The sequence below is a fragment of the Caretta caretta genome, chromosome 8, assembly GCF_965140235.1.
Source record: "Caretta caretta isolate rCarCar2 chromosome 8, rCarCar1.hap1, whole genome shotgun sequence".
NCBI classification, from domain to species: Eukaryota; Metazoa; Chordata; order Testudines; family Cheloniidae; genus Caretta; species Caretta caretta.
The window spans coordinates 57,116,494-57,132,484 of NC_134213.1; the positions used below are offsets into that span (position 1 = coordinate 57,116,494).

The window sequence follows — 15,991 nt, forward strand, 5'->3', positions numbered from 1 at the left end:
GTGAGCAGGTTTCAGAGGGTCCACTAAAATAAACCAGAGAGGGGCCAGTGTTAGACTCCCTGGGGCCCAGGGCAGAAAGCCGAAGCCTGAGCCCCATCACAAAGGGTTTGAAGCTGAAACCTGAGCAAATTAGCTTCACGGGGGACCCCTGGGGAATGGGGCATTTGGCAGTTGCTCTGTTTTCTACCCGCTAACACTGGCCCTGACTTTTAATCTACTGGGTATGCTGAAAAACAGTACTTGTGACACAGGTGAGCCATGGAATTTTTATAGCATGATGGACGGGTGTGGGGGTCTCAGAAAGAAAAAGGTTGAGAACCCCTGCCATAGGGGACACTTGATCAAGACCAAGCAAATCCCAGTTATTAACCATGGCTATTGTATTATTAAAGAAAAACAAATCATTAAACAAAACAACACATGACTGAGTACAAGTGATAAACTTAGTTACTTCCATTACAATCTCTTTTGTATGCCTTTCTGTGGAGATTGACCCTGTGGAGAATAGATTATACCCTTGAGAATGAACCCACCTTTTGTGGGTCACTTTTCTCTGGGTAAATTAAGACCAGAGTACATATATTGTTTCCCAGAATTATTGTGTATTCGGTTTTAGTATCATAAAATCATAGGGTCAAAAGGAACAGCAAAGGACATTTAATCTAGTCCCCTTATTAAATACTTATCTACTGTTTAGGTTAGTAATAACTAGACAGGCTTCACTTGTCCTTAAACAAGTTAATTTGCCATACATAAATAGTTGCTGAAGGTAAATGATCTAAACTAAATCTTTACTAAATATTTAAACTAGTACTTAGAAGAAGCTATGTAATGAGGTGTCTTAATACAGACCAATTATAAATATTAAGGATCTTAAATTCCACTATTTTTTATAAATGTTTAGCCTCTGTCTCCTTTCCAGGAATCTATGGTCTAACCATTTGATGATTAACAGGAGAAACTGTTAGTCTTTTAAGTTCTACAGCTTTTCAATATTCCAGTAAACTCATTATAAGAATTTTAAATCTAATTCCTTGGCAGTATCTTAGTTAACTTTCTCTCACCAATCTATGTTGAAGTTTGGGCAGGTTTTCCTTGAGTTGGTTTCTTTTTGAGTCTTCTCTACTTTTCTTCTCTATGTGGGTAGTTGGCTTGTTGAGAGAAACAGGATTAGTTATGTAGTGCTGCTCTCTTAGCAGGGGTGTGTGCACATGTGGTGCTCACTTCAGAGTTCCTTATACCCTTCTCCTTCATATTCACGATATTATAGGAAAACACACCTCTTTTAGGCTTGTTTAGATTCAAGTAGGTTGCTGTGATTCTTTCATTGGCTCCATGACTTCATAGGTAGCCCTGGGAAGCCTCTTCACCTTATGAATATCATAGAATCATAGAAGATTAGGGTTGGAAAAGACCTCAGGAGGTCATCTAGTCCAACGCCCTGCTCAAAGCAGGACCAACACCAACTAAATCATCCCAGCCAGCGCTTTGTCAAGCTGGGCCTTAAAAACCTCTAAGGATGGAGATTCCACCACCTCCCTAGGTAACCCATTCCAGTGCTTCACCACCCTCCTAGTGAAATATTGTTTCCTAATATCCAACCTAGACCTCCCCCACTGCAACTTGAGACCATTGCTCCTTGTCTGTCATCTGCCACCACTGAGAACAGCCAAGCTTCATCCTCTTTGGAACCCCCGCTTCAGGTAGCTGAAGGCTGCTATCAAATCCCGCCCCCAACTCTTCTCTTCTGCAGACTAGACAAGCCCAGTTCCCTCAGCCTCTCCTCGTAAGTCATATGCCCCAGCCCCCTGATCATTTTTGTTGCGCTCTGCTGGACTCTCTCCAATTTGTCCCCATCCTTTCTGTAATGGGGGGCTCAAAACTGGAGTCAATACTCCAGATGTGGCTTCACCAGTGCCAAAGAGAAGGTAATAATCATTTCCTTCGATCTGCTGGCAATGCTCCTACTAATGCAGCCCAATATGCTGTTAGCCTTCTTGGCAACAAGGGCACACTGCTGACTCATATCCAGTTTCTCATCCACTGTAATCCCCCAGTCCTTTTCTGAACTGCTGCTTAACCAGTCGGTCCCCAGCCTGCTGCGGTGCATGGGATTCTTTCGTCCTAAATGCAGGACTCTTCTCTTGTCCTTGTTGAACCTCATCAGATTTTTTTTGGCCCAATCCTCCCATTTGTCTAGGTCACTCTGGACCCTATCCCTACCCTCCAGCATATGCATACCCCCCAGCTTAGTGTCACCTGTGAACTTGCTGAGGGTGCAATCTATCTCATCATCCAGATCATTAAATAAGATGTTGAACAAAACCGGCCCCAGGACCATAACATTTCTTTATGTAACATTTCTTTAATTGCCTTTGTTCTTCTTGTAGCCGGACAGCATCAGACATCAACTCTTTTCTTTTATTCAGTCCATTCTCTGAAATATTCTCTCATTTTTATTAAGAGTTTGTCAGAAAAGAAATTCTATTTTCAACAAGTCCACCAACACTCTAGTTCTTTATATCAAGGTTTTAGGTTCTCAAAACAGTCTTTTGAAGTTCAGTTACTCTTAGAAAGTCTTTAGCTTAAGTTGTTGATTCTGCATTGAAGATTTTTGGAACTATAATTTTTTTGTTTTCCTGAGTTCAGCGAGGGTGTGCTTATGCACTGCCAGTAATTATTTAATTCCCCATTAATGTAAATATTCTATACATACGTGGCTTCTTAGTAGTAGTAGTAGTAGTAGTAGTCAGTTTAACAAGGTCACTAGATTCCAGGTTGTACATAAAGCATTTTACTATTTACATAGCAATGACATTAGGAGTTATATTTGGAGCTTTGCATTTAGCTAATGTATTTGCAAGCATGCCTTTCACAAAGGTAAGGAGTACTTGTGGCACCTTAGAGACTAACCAATTTATTTGAGCATGAGCTTTCGTGAGCTACAGCTCACTTCATCAGATGTTTACCGTGGAAACTGCAGCAGACTTTATATACACACAGAGAATATGAAACAATACCTCCTCCCACCCCACTGTCCTGCTGGTAATAGCTTATCTAAAGTGATCAACATTTAAGAAATAAACAAAAGTTTAAAGCATTTCCAGCAACACGTTTTTTTCCTGGAGTTTCAAAAACACAAACAGAGTTTTTCCTTTGAAAAGAAAAGGCCTTGGTATGGGTACTTTACAACCTAGATTTATGACCCTGATAACACACTCTACATTCCTTTTTAGAATGAATATTTTAAGTGGTTTGTCTTCTTAAGGTTTGCTTGTCCTTGGGAGATAGGAGTGGAAACCTTCTGGTATTTCTTTGATTAGCTTAAATATTTTGTAACATAACCAGCTAAACGTATGTATTGTTATATTCCCAAGCATCCTGGCTATGATAGTCTTGTAGTTATATTTTCTATTCAGTAAAGGTGCAATCTAAAAAATTTATAATAATTTTATTAATATCATTTTTGCATCAATATTAAATTTCTCCCTACAGTAGCACTAATGGCCCCAGTCTGCAGCCCTGTTGTGCTAGGCACTGTATGCATAAACAAAAAAGACAGTTCCAAAAACTCATGTCAGAAATGTTTTTGTAACTTGTTTAGCATAAGAGAGAGAAAACATACTTGGTACTTTTCATCTATAAATCTGAAATCTATTTACAAAGAAAGGAAAGTGTCAAATATTTCCATTTACAGATGGGGAGGATGAGCACTGATAGTTAAGTGACTTACCCAAGGCCATACAGCTAGTGGTTGGCAGAGCTACATCTAGAGATGAGCTCTCCTCATTCCCATGCCTGCGTGCTAGCCACTGGACTATGCTCTGGCAGTTAGGTTGATTTCTTGTGTCATAGTTCACCAAATTTTATTTCACAGGAAGTTTTGCCTGAACAAAGGTTGCAGGAAAAAGAAAACCTATTAATTTGCTCACACTAGCTATAAGGGCAGTGATGATGGGTAAAATAATAAGGCACTTCTAAAAATTCTTTTTCTTAAGAAATCAGGTGCCTTTGAGATGTCTCAGGTTGGACATCCAGAATCACTAGTCACTTATGAAAATCTTGGATAAACACAATATTTGTCCTAAACACCTTCCAGTTAACTTGAAGTAGTGTCCTCTCCTGGCTTTTTTTTTTTTTAATCAGTTCTTCCTATTTAGTCAATCATTAACCTACAGGAAGTGCCCAGTACATTAATCGGTAGTGCTTAAGTTATTTGCATGACCAAGTTCACACTGCTGCTGGGCGTTGGGATTTTCATGCATGGAGTACATGACTGATGTGATGGGATCTAATTTAGGATGCTTATTTGTCGTGTAGCTCAAAGATGCTATTTAACAACTCCAGTATTTTTTTGTTACTAGATTGTCCAAATATGGATTTCTGCTATAAAATCCTAACTTCTATACCTCTTCTTTCTCTCTGAATGTAGTTCCTCCTAGGTTCCAAAAACCTCGCAGAGCATGGGAAGTTGGTAACACAGTAGATACAGGCAGAGGTGGAGAAACCAAAGATGTGATTGTGAACAATCCTCTTTCTTTGTATTGTGAGACCAATGCTATGCCCCCTCCTGTTCTCACCTGGTATAAAGATGGCTACCCTCTGAGCTCCAGTGATAAAGTACTGATATTGCCAGGTGGGTATTTTAATGGATCACCTGATGAGCTTAATAAATAATGATAATACTTAGCACTTATATAGCAATTACATTTTTCATCTTCAAAGTTCTCAATTTACTAATAATTTTGGATGTGCATCCTTCTCAATGCATTTTTTCTTGAGTGGAAATTTTCACACCCAGTGCTCAGACTTTATATATGCTTTTGATTTTTCACCCTCTTTATTTAAAGTATAATCCCTTAACTGATTGTGAATATGGACATTCAGCTATTACATGCTGATTGACAGATATGGGTGAATATGCATCAGAGACATTGAACAACACCTACAATCCACTGTTGTTGTTACATTTCCTTATGTGTTTCACTTTAACAAAACAATCACATTTGGAGTAGTAACATTTCTCCATTGAAGCTGAGAGCCATGGAAACCCTAAAATGGAACAGTCCCTATGGAACCCTGCACAAATAGGTGATTTGTTCATATTCTGTGGGCTTGATTGTGCCCTTTCGCTACAGCCTTGAGTAAGGGGCTGTGCAGAAACACATCATCCCAGAGGAAGCTCCAAAAGGGATTTTGTCTGAATGATACAATGTGTCCCAGAGCTCTTTCATGCACACTTTGCTGCAGCACCCCTTCAGAGGCTTCAGAATGCACTTCCTTGCCTAGCCAATCAGCTCCGCTGCCTCATGCAGACAGGTTGGCATCAGGCCCATGGCCTTCTGCTACCCATCCCTTTGGAGAAGCTCGTGCTCCAGGGAGCACTAGTAGGGAGTACTTCCTGCACTTAGCACAGCAGTTTTATCTGGTGGCGGTACAGTGGGTGGCGGTACAGCATATGGGTGGGAAGACTCCTTGTGCCCTCCCCATCTTTGCTTATCTGTTCAGAGGCCAGCCATAATCTGGATCTGTATTATTTCCAACATTTGTTCTCTTCTCTGAGCAGAGAGGGAATTGCACCAATTTGTTAAAGGATAATATTTTAAATAAAGAAGAAAGTCAAAGAGTAAAACCATATATAACTGAGCACTGAGAGCGAAAATTTCTAGTCATACATAGTTAACCAAAGAGCAAATATTCTACAGTTCGGTATACTTTCCCCAATGGAGTCAATTACAAAGTTTTCTATTAGCTCACTGTGGAAAGTTTCACTTCTAGATTGATCAACAGCTCTGTTGCTGATATGTCTCCAAAGAATGTAGATTCCTTCCAATGGAATTAATTCTTTGCCAACATTTTATTATGAACCTCCAACTAAAACCAAGCTGGATGTAGAGAAAGCAACTATGAAACAAAAAGCTTTATGTTAGTCCAGAACTGAAAGTGATCATTCAAGACAAACCAATGGGGAGAAAATTACATCCCCAGCTCTTTGCCCCCAGTCATTCATGACTTCATTGACTCAGGTCTCCAGAGGAATGTGGCGTGTTTGAGTGATGGAAATCACTTGATTTTAGATTTAAATTTTGAATGTGTTTTTCCTCCAGGAGGTAGAGTGTTACAGATTCCACGGGCTCAGGCAGAAGATGCTGGGAGATATACATGTGTGGCTGTAAATGACGCTGGAGAAGATTCCATTCAATATGATGTCCAAGTGCTCTGTGAGCTAATGTTGCATTATTTTCTATTTTTAAAAATTCCAAATTCACTTTTTATTGCAAAAGACCCTAAAGGAAAAGTCCTGCCGAAATTAATAGAGAATGATTGCATTATATAGAATAGCTCAGTAAGATCATATAAAAGGTAATAAAAATATATATCTCTGCTATAGAATTCTATATAATTGGCATTTAATTCTATAGATTTTTGATCATTTCTATATAATTGTATTGAAGTTACTCCTAACAGTCTGTAGGACTGTTCCATAAGTTGGGTTGGATGGCTTCAAAGTCTAAGTCTTGTATGATCCAGTCAGAGACATACTCTGTAGCCCATGAAAGCTTATGCTCTAATAAATTTGTTAGTCTCTAAGGTGCCACAAGTACTCCTGTTCTTTTTTTAGGAAATCTTTGTGCTTCTTGCCTTGGCTTTGAGTGTACTCAGTTTTTTTCCAACTCCAAAACTGCTAAAACCAGTGATTCATTAATAGGATGAGGGGAATGACTGGGAAATCCTCCTTTGTCCTGGCTCTAAAAACTCAACTTCACAACAGGAAAATTAATTTTCCCCTCTTCTCCATTCTGAACCAGATCCCTGGCTGGTGTAAATAGCCATAGCTCCATTGCAGTCCCTGGAGCTATGCTGCTTTATGCCAGCTGAGGATCTGGTGCTGTATTTTATCTTGGGATTTTATTATTGTTCCCTAATTAACTGTGAAGTTCTCTTTACCTTAACCTGCAAATTCAAGATCTATATGTGACTCTATTCCTCTGGCAATTTCACAAAGAAATCACTGCTTATATGGTATTATATAGCAATCTCCTTGTTCCGCTTTGCATGCTATGTAGTGCCACCATCCATTAACGGCGCTGATGAGCCTGAAGAGGTCACTGTGCTTGTGAACAAGACCACAGTGATGGAATGTGTGGCGACTGGCAGCCCTGCTCCAAGCATAACTTGGCAAAAAGATGGCCAGCTCCTAGCAGAAGACGACCACCACAAGTCTTTATCTGGTGGAAGGATGTTACAGGTAAAAGTGGAAGGTGTTGGTAGAACCGTTAAAAAGATAGGCCTGATTCTCAGCTCTGTTCTTTACACAGGCATTAAAATGGTGAAATGCTGTGGAGAATTAGGCCTTTATTTTTAAATCATTTAAGAGGATTTCATTAAATTACTACAAAATTAGAAATAAATGTGAAAGATGCCGACTGTCCTGGCAATTGAAACACGCAGGTTGGTAGAGCAGGTACTGTGTGGGTAGCAGGAGTGCATACTGCCCTAGGCTAACCTATTCATGATACTGGTTATTGTTATCCCTATAATACTAATACATCAGCAATACATATCTTGCAGTTTTAATTGTAAATGACCTCGTATTCGTTCTACTGAAGCCTGTTTTCTCTTTTAGATCCTAAATTCCCAAATAACAGATACCGGCAGGTATGTCTGTGTTGTGGAGAACATAGCCGGAAGTGCCAAAAAGTATTTTAACCTTAATGTTCATGGTAAGATTACTAATTCCTAAGATGCTGATTGTTCCCTTTTCAAATAAAGGAAATTAATGCTGCGTTACTGCTCATGTGGCTTATATTTCAATTGCAAGTAAACAGTCTGCAGATTCTGCATTAGTTTAAACTCACTAATTTCAGCAAGGCACTTATTAAGCACGTGCCTTACTTCCAGCATTTAGGTAGTGCCCTTAAGGTCAATGAGACCATGTGCGTAATGGTAAGAGCATATGTAAGTACCGTGCTGAATGGAGAACTTAGTATTGCTGATACTCTGTGGCGCCAGCTCACTGCTACCATATATATTTCTATATAGGTGAAATTCACTCCTCTGCAGAGGACTTGCACAATGTCTCTGCAATATTTAAATCCCACTTAAGCCCTCAAATAAAGCTTCTGGAGTGATGCACTAGGCCATGAGTGGGACCACTGTACTGAAGCCAATTGCACCAATATAAAAATCTTTATTGTCTTATGTGAAAGGCAGTGTCTTTTTATTGACTGTCACATTTGAATTAGAGGGATTTGTTTATTTGCAAGGATATAGGGTAATAACATGTTTTGTGATTCTTTTATTAAATAACATTTTTCAAGAAAATTAATTTTGAAAATTAACATTTTAATTAAACGAAAAATAATGTTTAAAAATAATCGGGAATAGAAACTTACTTTTCTTCTCTTAAACCCCCCCAAAAAATTCCGAGGACAAATATTTTGCTGAAATAGAGTTACAATATTCATAACTCCATTTAAAATAACATTAGCATGATATTGTTGGAATAAAATAAAGTTGGAAAGATGGGATTTTCAGACTGACGAGTATAAAACAAATGTAAGTGCAGTCAGGAAATTAGAACATTTTCTATTTTAAAAAACTAAAAGCTGCAAAAAGGACATATTCAGTTAAGATTTCAGCACTAACTTTGACTCTACCCCTTTACTTCTGACCAATGTCCACTCCTCCTTCTAACTTTCAGCTGTGGGCTAAAGACCTGCCTTATACACTATATCATAGAAAACTTCATACTGGGTTATGACCTTGTACACCTACCAAGTAGACACTGGAGACTACATCCACATTTTCCATCATGGTATGGTTCAGAGATCTCAGCATATAACATAACCTTCTGCATATGATCCACACACAACCCCTTATCCGTTCGATAACCCACTTTGTTCAACACATCAGATAAGATGTATCAACTTTATCCATGTCTTCCCTGAATACAATCACAGACCCTAGTAATCTATATGCCTTCACAAGATCAGCCCATTATTCTCCTGTAAAGGGTATGGGAATTTCAGTTTTACAAAAAAAAGCCTATTTTAATCTAATCCATATATGTTGCATAAATTTCTTTCATGTGGCAATTAGTGGGTTTCTTCCATTTCAAGGCACAGTTAAGGACGTGATTCAAAGGTAGCTGAAGTCAATGGCAGACTTTCCATTGGGATCACATCCCAAGACTGCTGTTGGAACTTTAACAGAGTATTTCTGGACTTTCTGAGTCCAGGTTTTGTTTTTAAACTACAATGTTCTTTTGCTATCCTGATTTTCAAACATTTGTTTGTAAACCTGATCTCTGAACTTCAAGACTTTCAAATATCTGTGGATAATGACAATGTACACATGGTGTACATGCAATTCTCCACTTACACTAGTGGTAGAATTTTATACTCATGTTGGACGAATGTATTGACCACACAGGACCCACATATTTAAATTTTAAAACTATAAGCCAGATTCACTAGTTGACTCTGGTTGCTGTATGCCTCTTCCGTGTCACAAAACAGCCATAAACCTGACTTAATAACCACTGCTTTGTGTCACTGAAATGACACAAAACATCTGGAGAGTAACTGGCGGATATGACCCAGAACATTTGATCACATCCTTTTGCCGTGTTCTAAGATCAAGAATCTGTGTTCCCTGCAATGGCTATACCACCCAAAAGAAAGCCAGTAACTCTCTCCTGCATTTCTTTCAGAGTTGTTGGTATCAGCTCTGCAGAAGAAACATGGAATCCTGAATTCAGATCTCAATGAGAGGAATATATTTACAAATATTTTGTTTTAAAGTGCAAATGCAGAGTACGACCAAATTTTGAACTATTTTGTCTTTAAATTAATTTGTGATTGGGAAGGCCCCCCCCCCCACACACACATAGCAGTATTTTAAACTGCACAACTGACCAGTTATAAATCAGACCTGTCTGGACATGAAAGGAGGGAAAAAACCCTATTCTGAAGGAATCTTTTTGGGGTTTCTCAGTAATGAAAAAGAAAATATTGCAGAAAGAACAGGAATAAAAATACAAAATCAGCAAAAAGATGTATAGTCCTCCTGTTCACCCTGACAAGGTAAACTCCAACTTAGTCAGCTTTATATTACAGAGCAAATGTCCTGAGAAATGATTTGCTTTAAAATTCCTGAATCTGGAATTACTCACTTCCCATACAGGGAACAAACTGTGGGTACATTGATAAGGCTTTAGTGAATTGTAGAAAAGGGGATGAGAGCAGGATTGGCTTTAATCACAGTATTTCCAGATACTTGTAGAAAGCTGAGGATCAGTGCATGGGATGTGAGAGATGTTTTTAACTCAGCCATTTGACAGCACTCAGCAACTCAGCTTTGTTTTAGTATTTGAGGGTCTTTGGGAGGATTGTTTGCTGACACTGCGGTATGTTCTATTACTGTATTTCTTTCTGCAGTTCCTCCGAGTGTTGTTGGTACTAATTTTGAGAATTTGACTGTGGTGGTGAATAATTTTATCTCCTTGACCTGCGAGGTCACTGGCTTCCCACCTCCCGATCTCAGCTGGCTCAAGAATGGAAAACCTATCAGCTTGAATACTAACACTCTCATTGTGCCTGGTGAGGAATAGCTGCTGTTTCTGTAAATTCTGGGGTCTCATCCTTTCCTTTTCTGTAGATAAATATGACAGCAAAATGTATGGAGCCAAACTTACTCCGGGTGTAGCTCCATTAAGTGGAGTTATACAAGTAATAAATCTGGCCTCCTACAGTTAAAATATTTTAGAATCTCTCTGTTTTGATTTTGAATGGGGTCACTATTAAAAGAAACACTCAGACTGGAAGGATTGGAACAAACAACTGTTTGTGTTGGTGTGGATCAGACTGTTGGACAGCTCATATAGCACAGACTGTTTCAAAGGAATGATGATTGATTGAGGCAGTCACTTTGTCAACCAATCCAAATCCCATTTGTCTACATGGCAAAAAAACAACCACCCTATCACTTACTTCAGTGGGAACTGGCCCCTCAACTCAACCCTTAAGAACCTTGGTAATTCCCAGGGGGAATTCATTATTTCCTAAGGGTTTCTAGGCCAAAGGTACTGCAGGGACCTTAGACAATAAGGGCTGGGAGCATCTATTTGGGAGTAAGTGGAGTAGGAATTGTCACAATTCCAGGGTAACTGCACCTGTATTCCCCCTCTGTGGTCCATCAAGGGCACCCGCTTTACGCTTCTGGCTCCCACTTGTAACCTCTCTTGGGAAGAGACCCATGTCTCACTCCCTCCTGACTGGGGAATTTAAGGATGCACAGCTCCTTGCCTTATGCTGTGATATCCCCAGCAAGCCAGACTGCTTAAAAGGACAGTATCTCTCTGAGGGCTATGACCAGTGTATTGCCTATAGCTATAAGTTACCAAACAACTTCTTTAAGCAAGCATGCTTTTTCTTAAAGTAAAAGCATTACAGAGAAAAATATTAAAACAATAAAATACCCTGCATGCATGCTAAAAAGCTTATGAGAGGTTACCCTCAACTCCAGCTTAGGGCTCTGATGGTTACACATTCATCTCTCTTTGATCTGGAACCCAAACCAAGCTTGGGCAGGTCAGCCATCTCTTTATACAGCTTGGGCCTTTGACCTTGATTTTCTGTAACTGGTAACCAGCAGACAATGACCCTCTCCTGAGGGTGTAGTTTCAAAAGATTGTGTTTTTGCATAACTGGAGTTGGGGAATTTTGCATTAACTTTTCCCTAGCCAAAAGTCCATACATGTCTGGCACATTTTCTGTATAGTCTTTTGAACTCCCAGGTCTCTCATCTGTCACATTTCCCCCCTCGAGAGTTTACATGCAATCCTGACCCACAATAATACATAAGCTTAATACAGTAAGGGTTTTCAAGGATATTATAGGAAGTTGCCCTATTTGTCACAGGAATCATGTCAGGAAACCACCCTGACCTACACCCAATCCTCCACTTTTGATGCTGAAAACTAGAGATCCTAATGGAACCCAATTCCCTGCTATGGGTTCCAACTTGACATGCTGGAGATGGATTGTCTGGGGTGGATGTTTGTAGGTGTATGGGAAATAACTGACATGTAATTTACTTACTGGCAGCTGGGATGCAGGCCTGTGGCCTATGGGCAGATATCTGGACAAAACTAGTCCACAAACGAGGGAAGTCATGTTAGACCAGTAAAGGAAGGAAGGGCTTGTGGGGGAGCTAAGTGGAAAGGCCATGATTGTGTTAGGAGGGAGGAAGTAGCTGCGAAGGAAAAGAGGGTGAAGAAGAGTATTAATGGGCCAAATTCTCTAGTGAAAGCTCCATTGACTTCGGTGGTGTTTCACCCATTTACACCAGCCGAGAATTGCACCCAATAATTGTAATTCACTAAGGACATTTCTCTAAGTGTTAGGCAGCGCTAGTCAGCAAGAGCGGTGGTGCTCTTTAGAATCTTATGCTAATCTAGTGCCTAAATTGCAGTTCGTAGAAAACGTCATTGCAAAATTTCATTTGAGATTAATACAATAACTATAGAATAAATCTAGAAGTCATTTTAGCTAACTTTCTCTCTTTGGATCACTTTAGGTGGTCGGACTCTGCAAATTTCTCGAGCCAGACTCTCAGATGGTGGTGAATACATTTGTATAGCCAGAAACCAAGCTGGAGAAAGCAAGAAAAAGAGTTTCCTTACTGTTTATGGTTTGTTTTTCACTATCATATTAAATAATATTTATTACCACGAAATGAGGACATCTTCCATTTTTCCTTAGGTTGATTCCCCACCCCGCACAGAACAAGGAAGAAAATAATTCTTTTAACTTTTTCTCCAGTCCCCCCGAATATTAAAGACCACAGTGGAGCATCTCTTGTAGTGGTGACTGTGAGAGTGGGAATCCCAGTGACCTTAGAGTGTGAGTCCAATGCAGTCCCACCACCTGTTATCACATGGTACAAGAATGGACGCATGATCACAGAGTCTGCAAACATAAAGATGCTAGCAGATGGACAAATGCTACAAATCAAGAGTGCTGAGGTATACTAAATTAGTTTAATGCACACCTTGTCACTATTGTTGACCAGTTATTTTTGCTCTTTATAGGTCTGACCAATGACCATTGAAGTCAGTGGGAGTCTTCCCGTTAAATTCAATGAGCTTTGAATCAAGTTCTGATTACAAATGGCAGAGCCTTTTTAAAGTCTAACTATAGCAGAGCCCATGGCCACTAGTGAATTCTAGTGTTAAAAAGTCTACTGTTACCTTCAGGAAAATTGATCCAGTACATAAAAATTCTTTTTCCATTTTAGGTGTCTGACACTGGCCAGTATGTGTGTAAAGCCATAAACATTGCAGGGCGAGATGATAAAAATTTCCATCTTAATGTTTATGGTGAGCATATACCACGTTATCTAAAGTAGAATTGAACCAAAGTCAGTTTACTGAGGAATTTGGTGACTACGTTATTTATGCGGCTGCTGTTCTATTTAATAGTGCCACCAAGTATAGAAGGCCCTGAACAAGACTGGATCAATGAAACAATCAGTAACCCTGTCACCTTTGCATGTGATGCTACTGGAATTCCTCCACCAACACTAATATGGCTAAAGAATGGGAAGCATCTAGGTAATGTTTTTCCTTCCTGGTTTCACTCTCCTCCCTCTCCTCCCCCCCCCCCGTTTTCTTTCCTATAATAGATCATAGTGTGTCTTTCCTGTGCTGTTTTGAGGGTCATATTCTCTTGTTTCTCCTCCCTCTTCCCCATATTAATACCCCTTATATGAACTAGAGCGGGATGAAATCTTTTAAAATTTTTGATATGTTGATGAATTTTTTTCACAAAACGTGTTTGCTGTTTCTGACTAGTTCTAATACTAATCAACTCTTTCTTATCTGTGTGTTTTCAGAAAACTCTGACTCACTTGAAATACATATTTTGTCTGGAGGAAGCAAGCTGCAGATTGCTCGCTCTCAGCATTCAGATAGTGGAAACTACACTTGCATTGCCTCAAACGTAGAAGGAAAAGTGCAGAAGAGTTACATCCTTTCCATTCAAGGTACAGTATGTGTGTGCACTATACAGAATCATACTGGCTACTTACACTGGCATAAAACTGGTATTAAGTCCACTGAAGACAATGAAGATGATCTACCTATATAAAACTGGTATAACGGAGTGAAGAATCAGTCCCATTATTTCTATCAGGCAACTAATAGCAAAAAATAAGGATAACAAAACCTTGCTACAATGTCATTCAGAAATTGGTATGCAAAAGAATATTCTCTGCGTCTGATTATACTGCAGTTTGAAAATAATAGGTTTATTTGCTATATTGCATTGTGTTTCCATATGGTTGTTGCTGATCACAGCAACTGGCTCCATCACACTGGACACTAATGCTACACGAATCAAAATGTGAGTAGAACATTGTGGAGCCCGAAAGAATTTCAGGAGCAACGGTATGCTATGGCTCTTTTGCCAGGTGATGTTTGATGCCAAAAGGAGGTTATAAAGGAAAACTGTGACACATGATCTTTATGAAAAAAAAAACTCAGTGGAGTAACGGAATAATGGTTAGGACTGAGTAATGTGTCACCGTCACCAGGGATGCTAAGCATTTGAACATGTGCTTAACTTTCAGTGTGTGAGTAATCCTGTGAACTTCATTGGAGGTACTCACATGTTCAGAGTTAAGTATGTGCTTAAGTGTTTGCTGCATCAGGGTATCCAATAGATTTTATTTGCATTGCTATAATACATGCTAAAGGTAGCATTATCTATTATCAATCTGCTGAACATGAACAGGTTACTATACACACTGGAAGGATTATGAAGTTGATTTTTCTAGTCACCTTTGTAAACATCCCAACAGGAGGAATATACGCATACCCTGTTAATTTGATCTAATGGGAGAAACTCCATTGAAATAATGGAGTTACTCCTAGTTTACCCCAGTTTAACTGGTTAGAATTTGACCCCCTCTTCCAAAAGTTCCTCCAAATATCGTTGGATCTGAAATGCCAAGTGAAGTCAGCGTCCTCCTTGGGGAAAGTATCCGGCTTGTCTGCAATGCCAAAGGAATTCCCAGACCTGCTATTCAGTGGCTTAAAGATGGAAACCCAGTTACCAGCAATGATTCACAAAGAATAAGGCAAGTAAAAATAAAACCCTGTGTTCTCTCAGTCTATAACCTCCTCAAGGCATAGGCAGAAGAATTATAAAACTATGAGCCCGAACAATCTTACTTTAGTAAGTGACATTGATCTTTTCTGTCCTTAATTTCTATAATTCTAAGATATTTTGTTAATTTTATGTAGATTTGTTGCTTATCTGTTTTGTTTTACATAATACATCTAGCTAACCAAATAGTGTTACAGATGTTGTTTACCCTCTCTTCTGCCTACTTCACTATACACAAGGTAGATCTAATACACACATGATTTGTGAGACACGTACCAGACCCTTAGAACAAGCTGTTTGGTGCTGATGCAGTTCAGGGTATAGGGAGGCACAAATGTTGCTTGTAAGCCATCTTTATGTCTTTGCAATTGTGGGGATATCAGGTCCAATCCAGAGGCACAACTTAGAGTACCCCCAATGGCCTATACAACTAGATACACAAATCTGGGAAAGTGACATGATATCTTACTCAAAGTTTGTATTTTTACATTTTATTTTTATTTTACTTTGATTTAGTTGGGGTTGGTCCTGCGTTGAACAGGGGTTGGACTAGATGACCTCCTGAGAACTCTTCCAACCCTAATCTTCTATGATTCTATCTTTTAAGTATTTCAGAGATTGGCACATAATATCCCTAAGGTTCTCATTTAAATAGTTGTTCCTATCAGATGAGGTTTGAGGTGGGAGCTGTATGTAAAAATACTCTGAGAATGATGGACACATTTTGACTGCAGTTAGGATGGAACTGAATCCAAATGGAAGATAAAACAGCTCAATCCTTAAACCAGAATTTTATGAAATAAGTTCATAAAAATAGA

The 15,991-nt window shown here is 39.2% G+C and overlaps 1 protein-coding gene across 3 annotated transcripts in view; it reads left to right on the forward strand.

The window, feature by feature from the left end:
• The window catches only part of HMCN1 (hemicentin 1), a 323,571-nt gene that overhangs the window by 244,239 nt on the left and 63,341 nt on the right, over positions 1 to 15,991 (forward strand). For all 3 annotated transcript variants that reach the window (XM_048860591.2, XM_048860590.2, XM_075131536.1), the window contains 11 exons: positions 4,433 to 4,636; positions 6,108 to 6,221; positions 7,068 to 7,249; positions 7,628 to 7,724; positions 10,443 to 10,604; positions 12,583 to 12,696; positions 12,828 to 13,030; positions 13,303 to 13,384; positions 13,487 to 13,618; positions 13,900 to 14,049; positions 14,985 to 15,144. In XM_048860591.2, the coding sequence (XP_048716548.2) occupies positions 4,433 to 4,636; positions 6,108 to 6,221; positions 7,068 to 7,249; positions 7,628 to 7,724; positions 10,443 to 10,604; positions 12,583 to 12,696; positions 12,828 to 13,030; positions 13,303 to 13,384; positions 13,487 to 13,618; positions 13,900 to 14,049; positions 14,985 to 15,144 (1,600 nt within the window). The remainder of the gene's footprint in view (positions 1 to 4,432; positions 4,637 to 6,107; positions 6,222 to 7,067; positions 7,250 to 7,627; positions 7,725 to 10,442; positions 10,605 to 12,582; positions 12,697 to 12,827; positions 13,031 to 13,302; positions 13,385 to 13,486; positions 13,619 to 13,899; positions 14,050 to 14,984; positions 15,145 to 15,991) is intronic.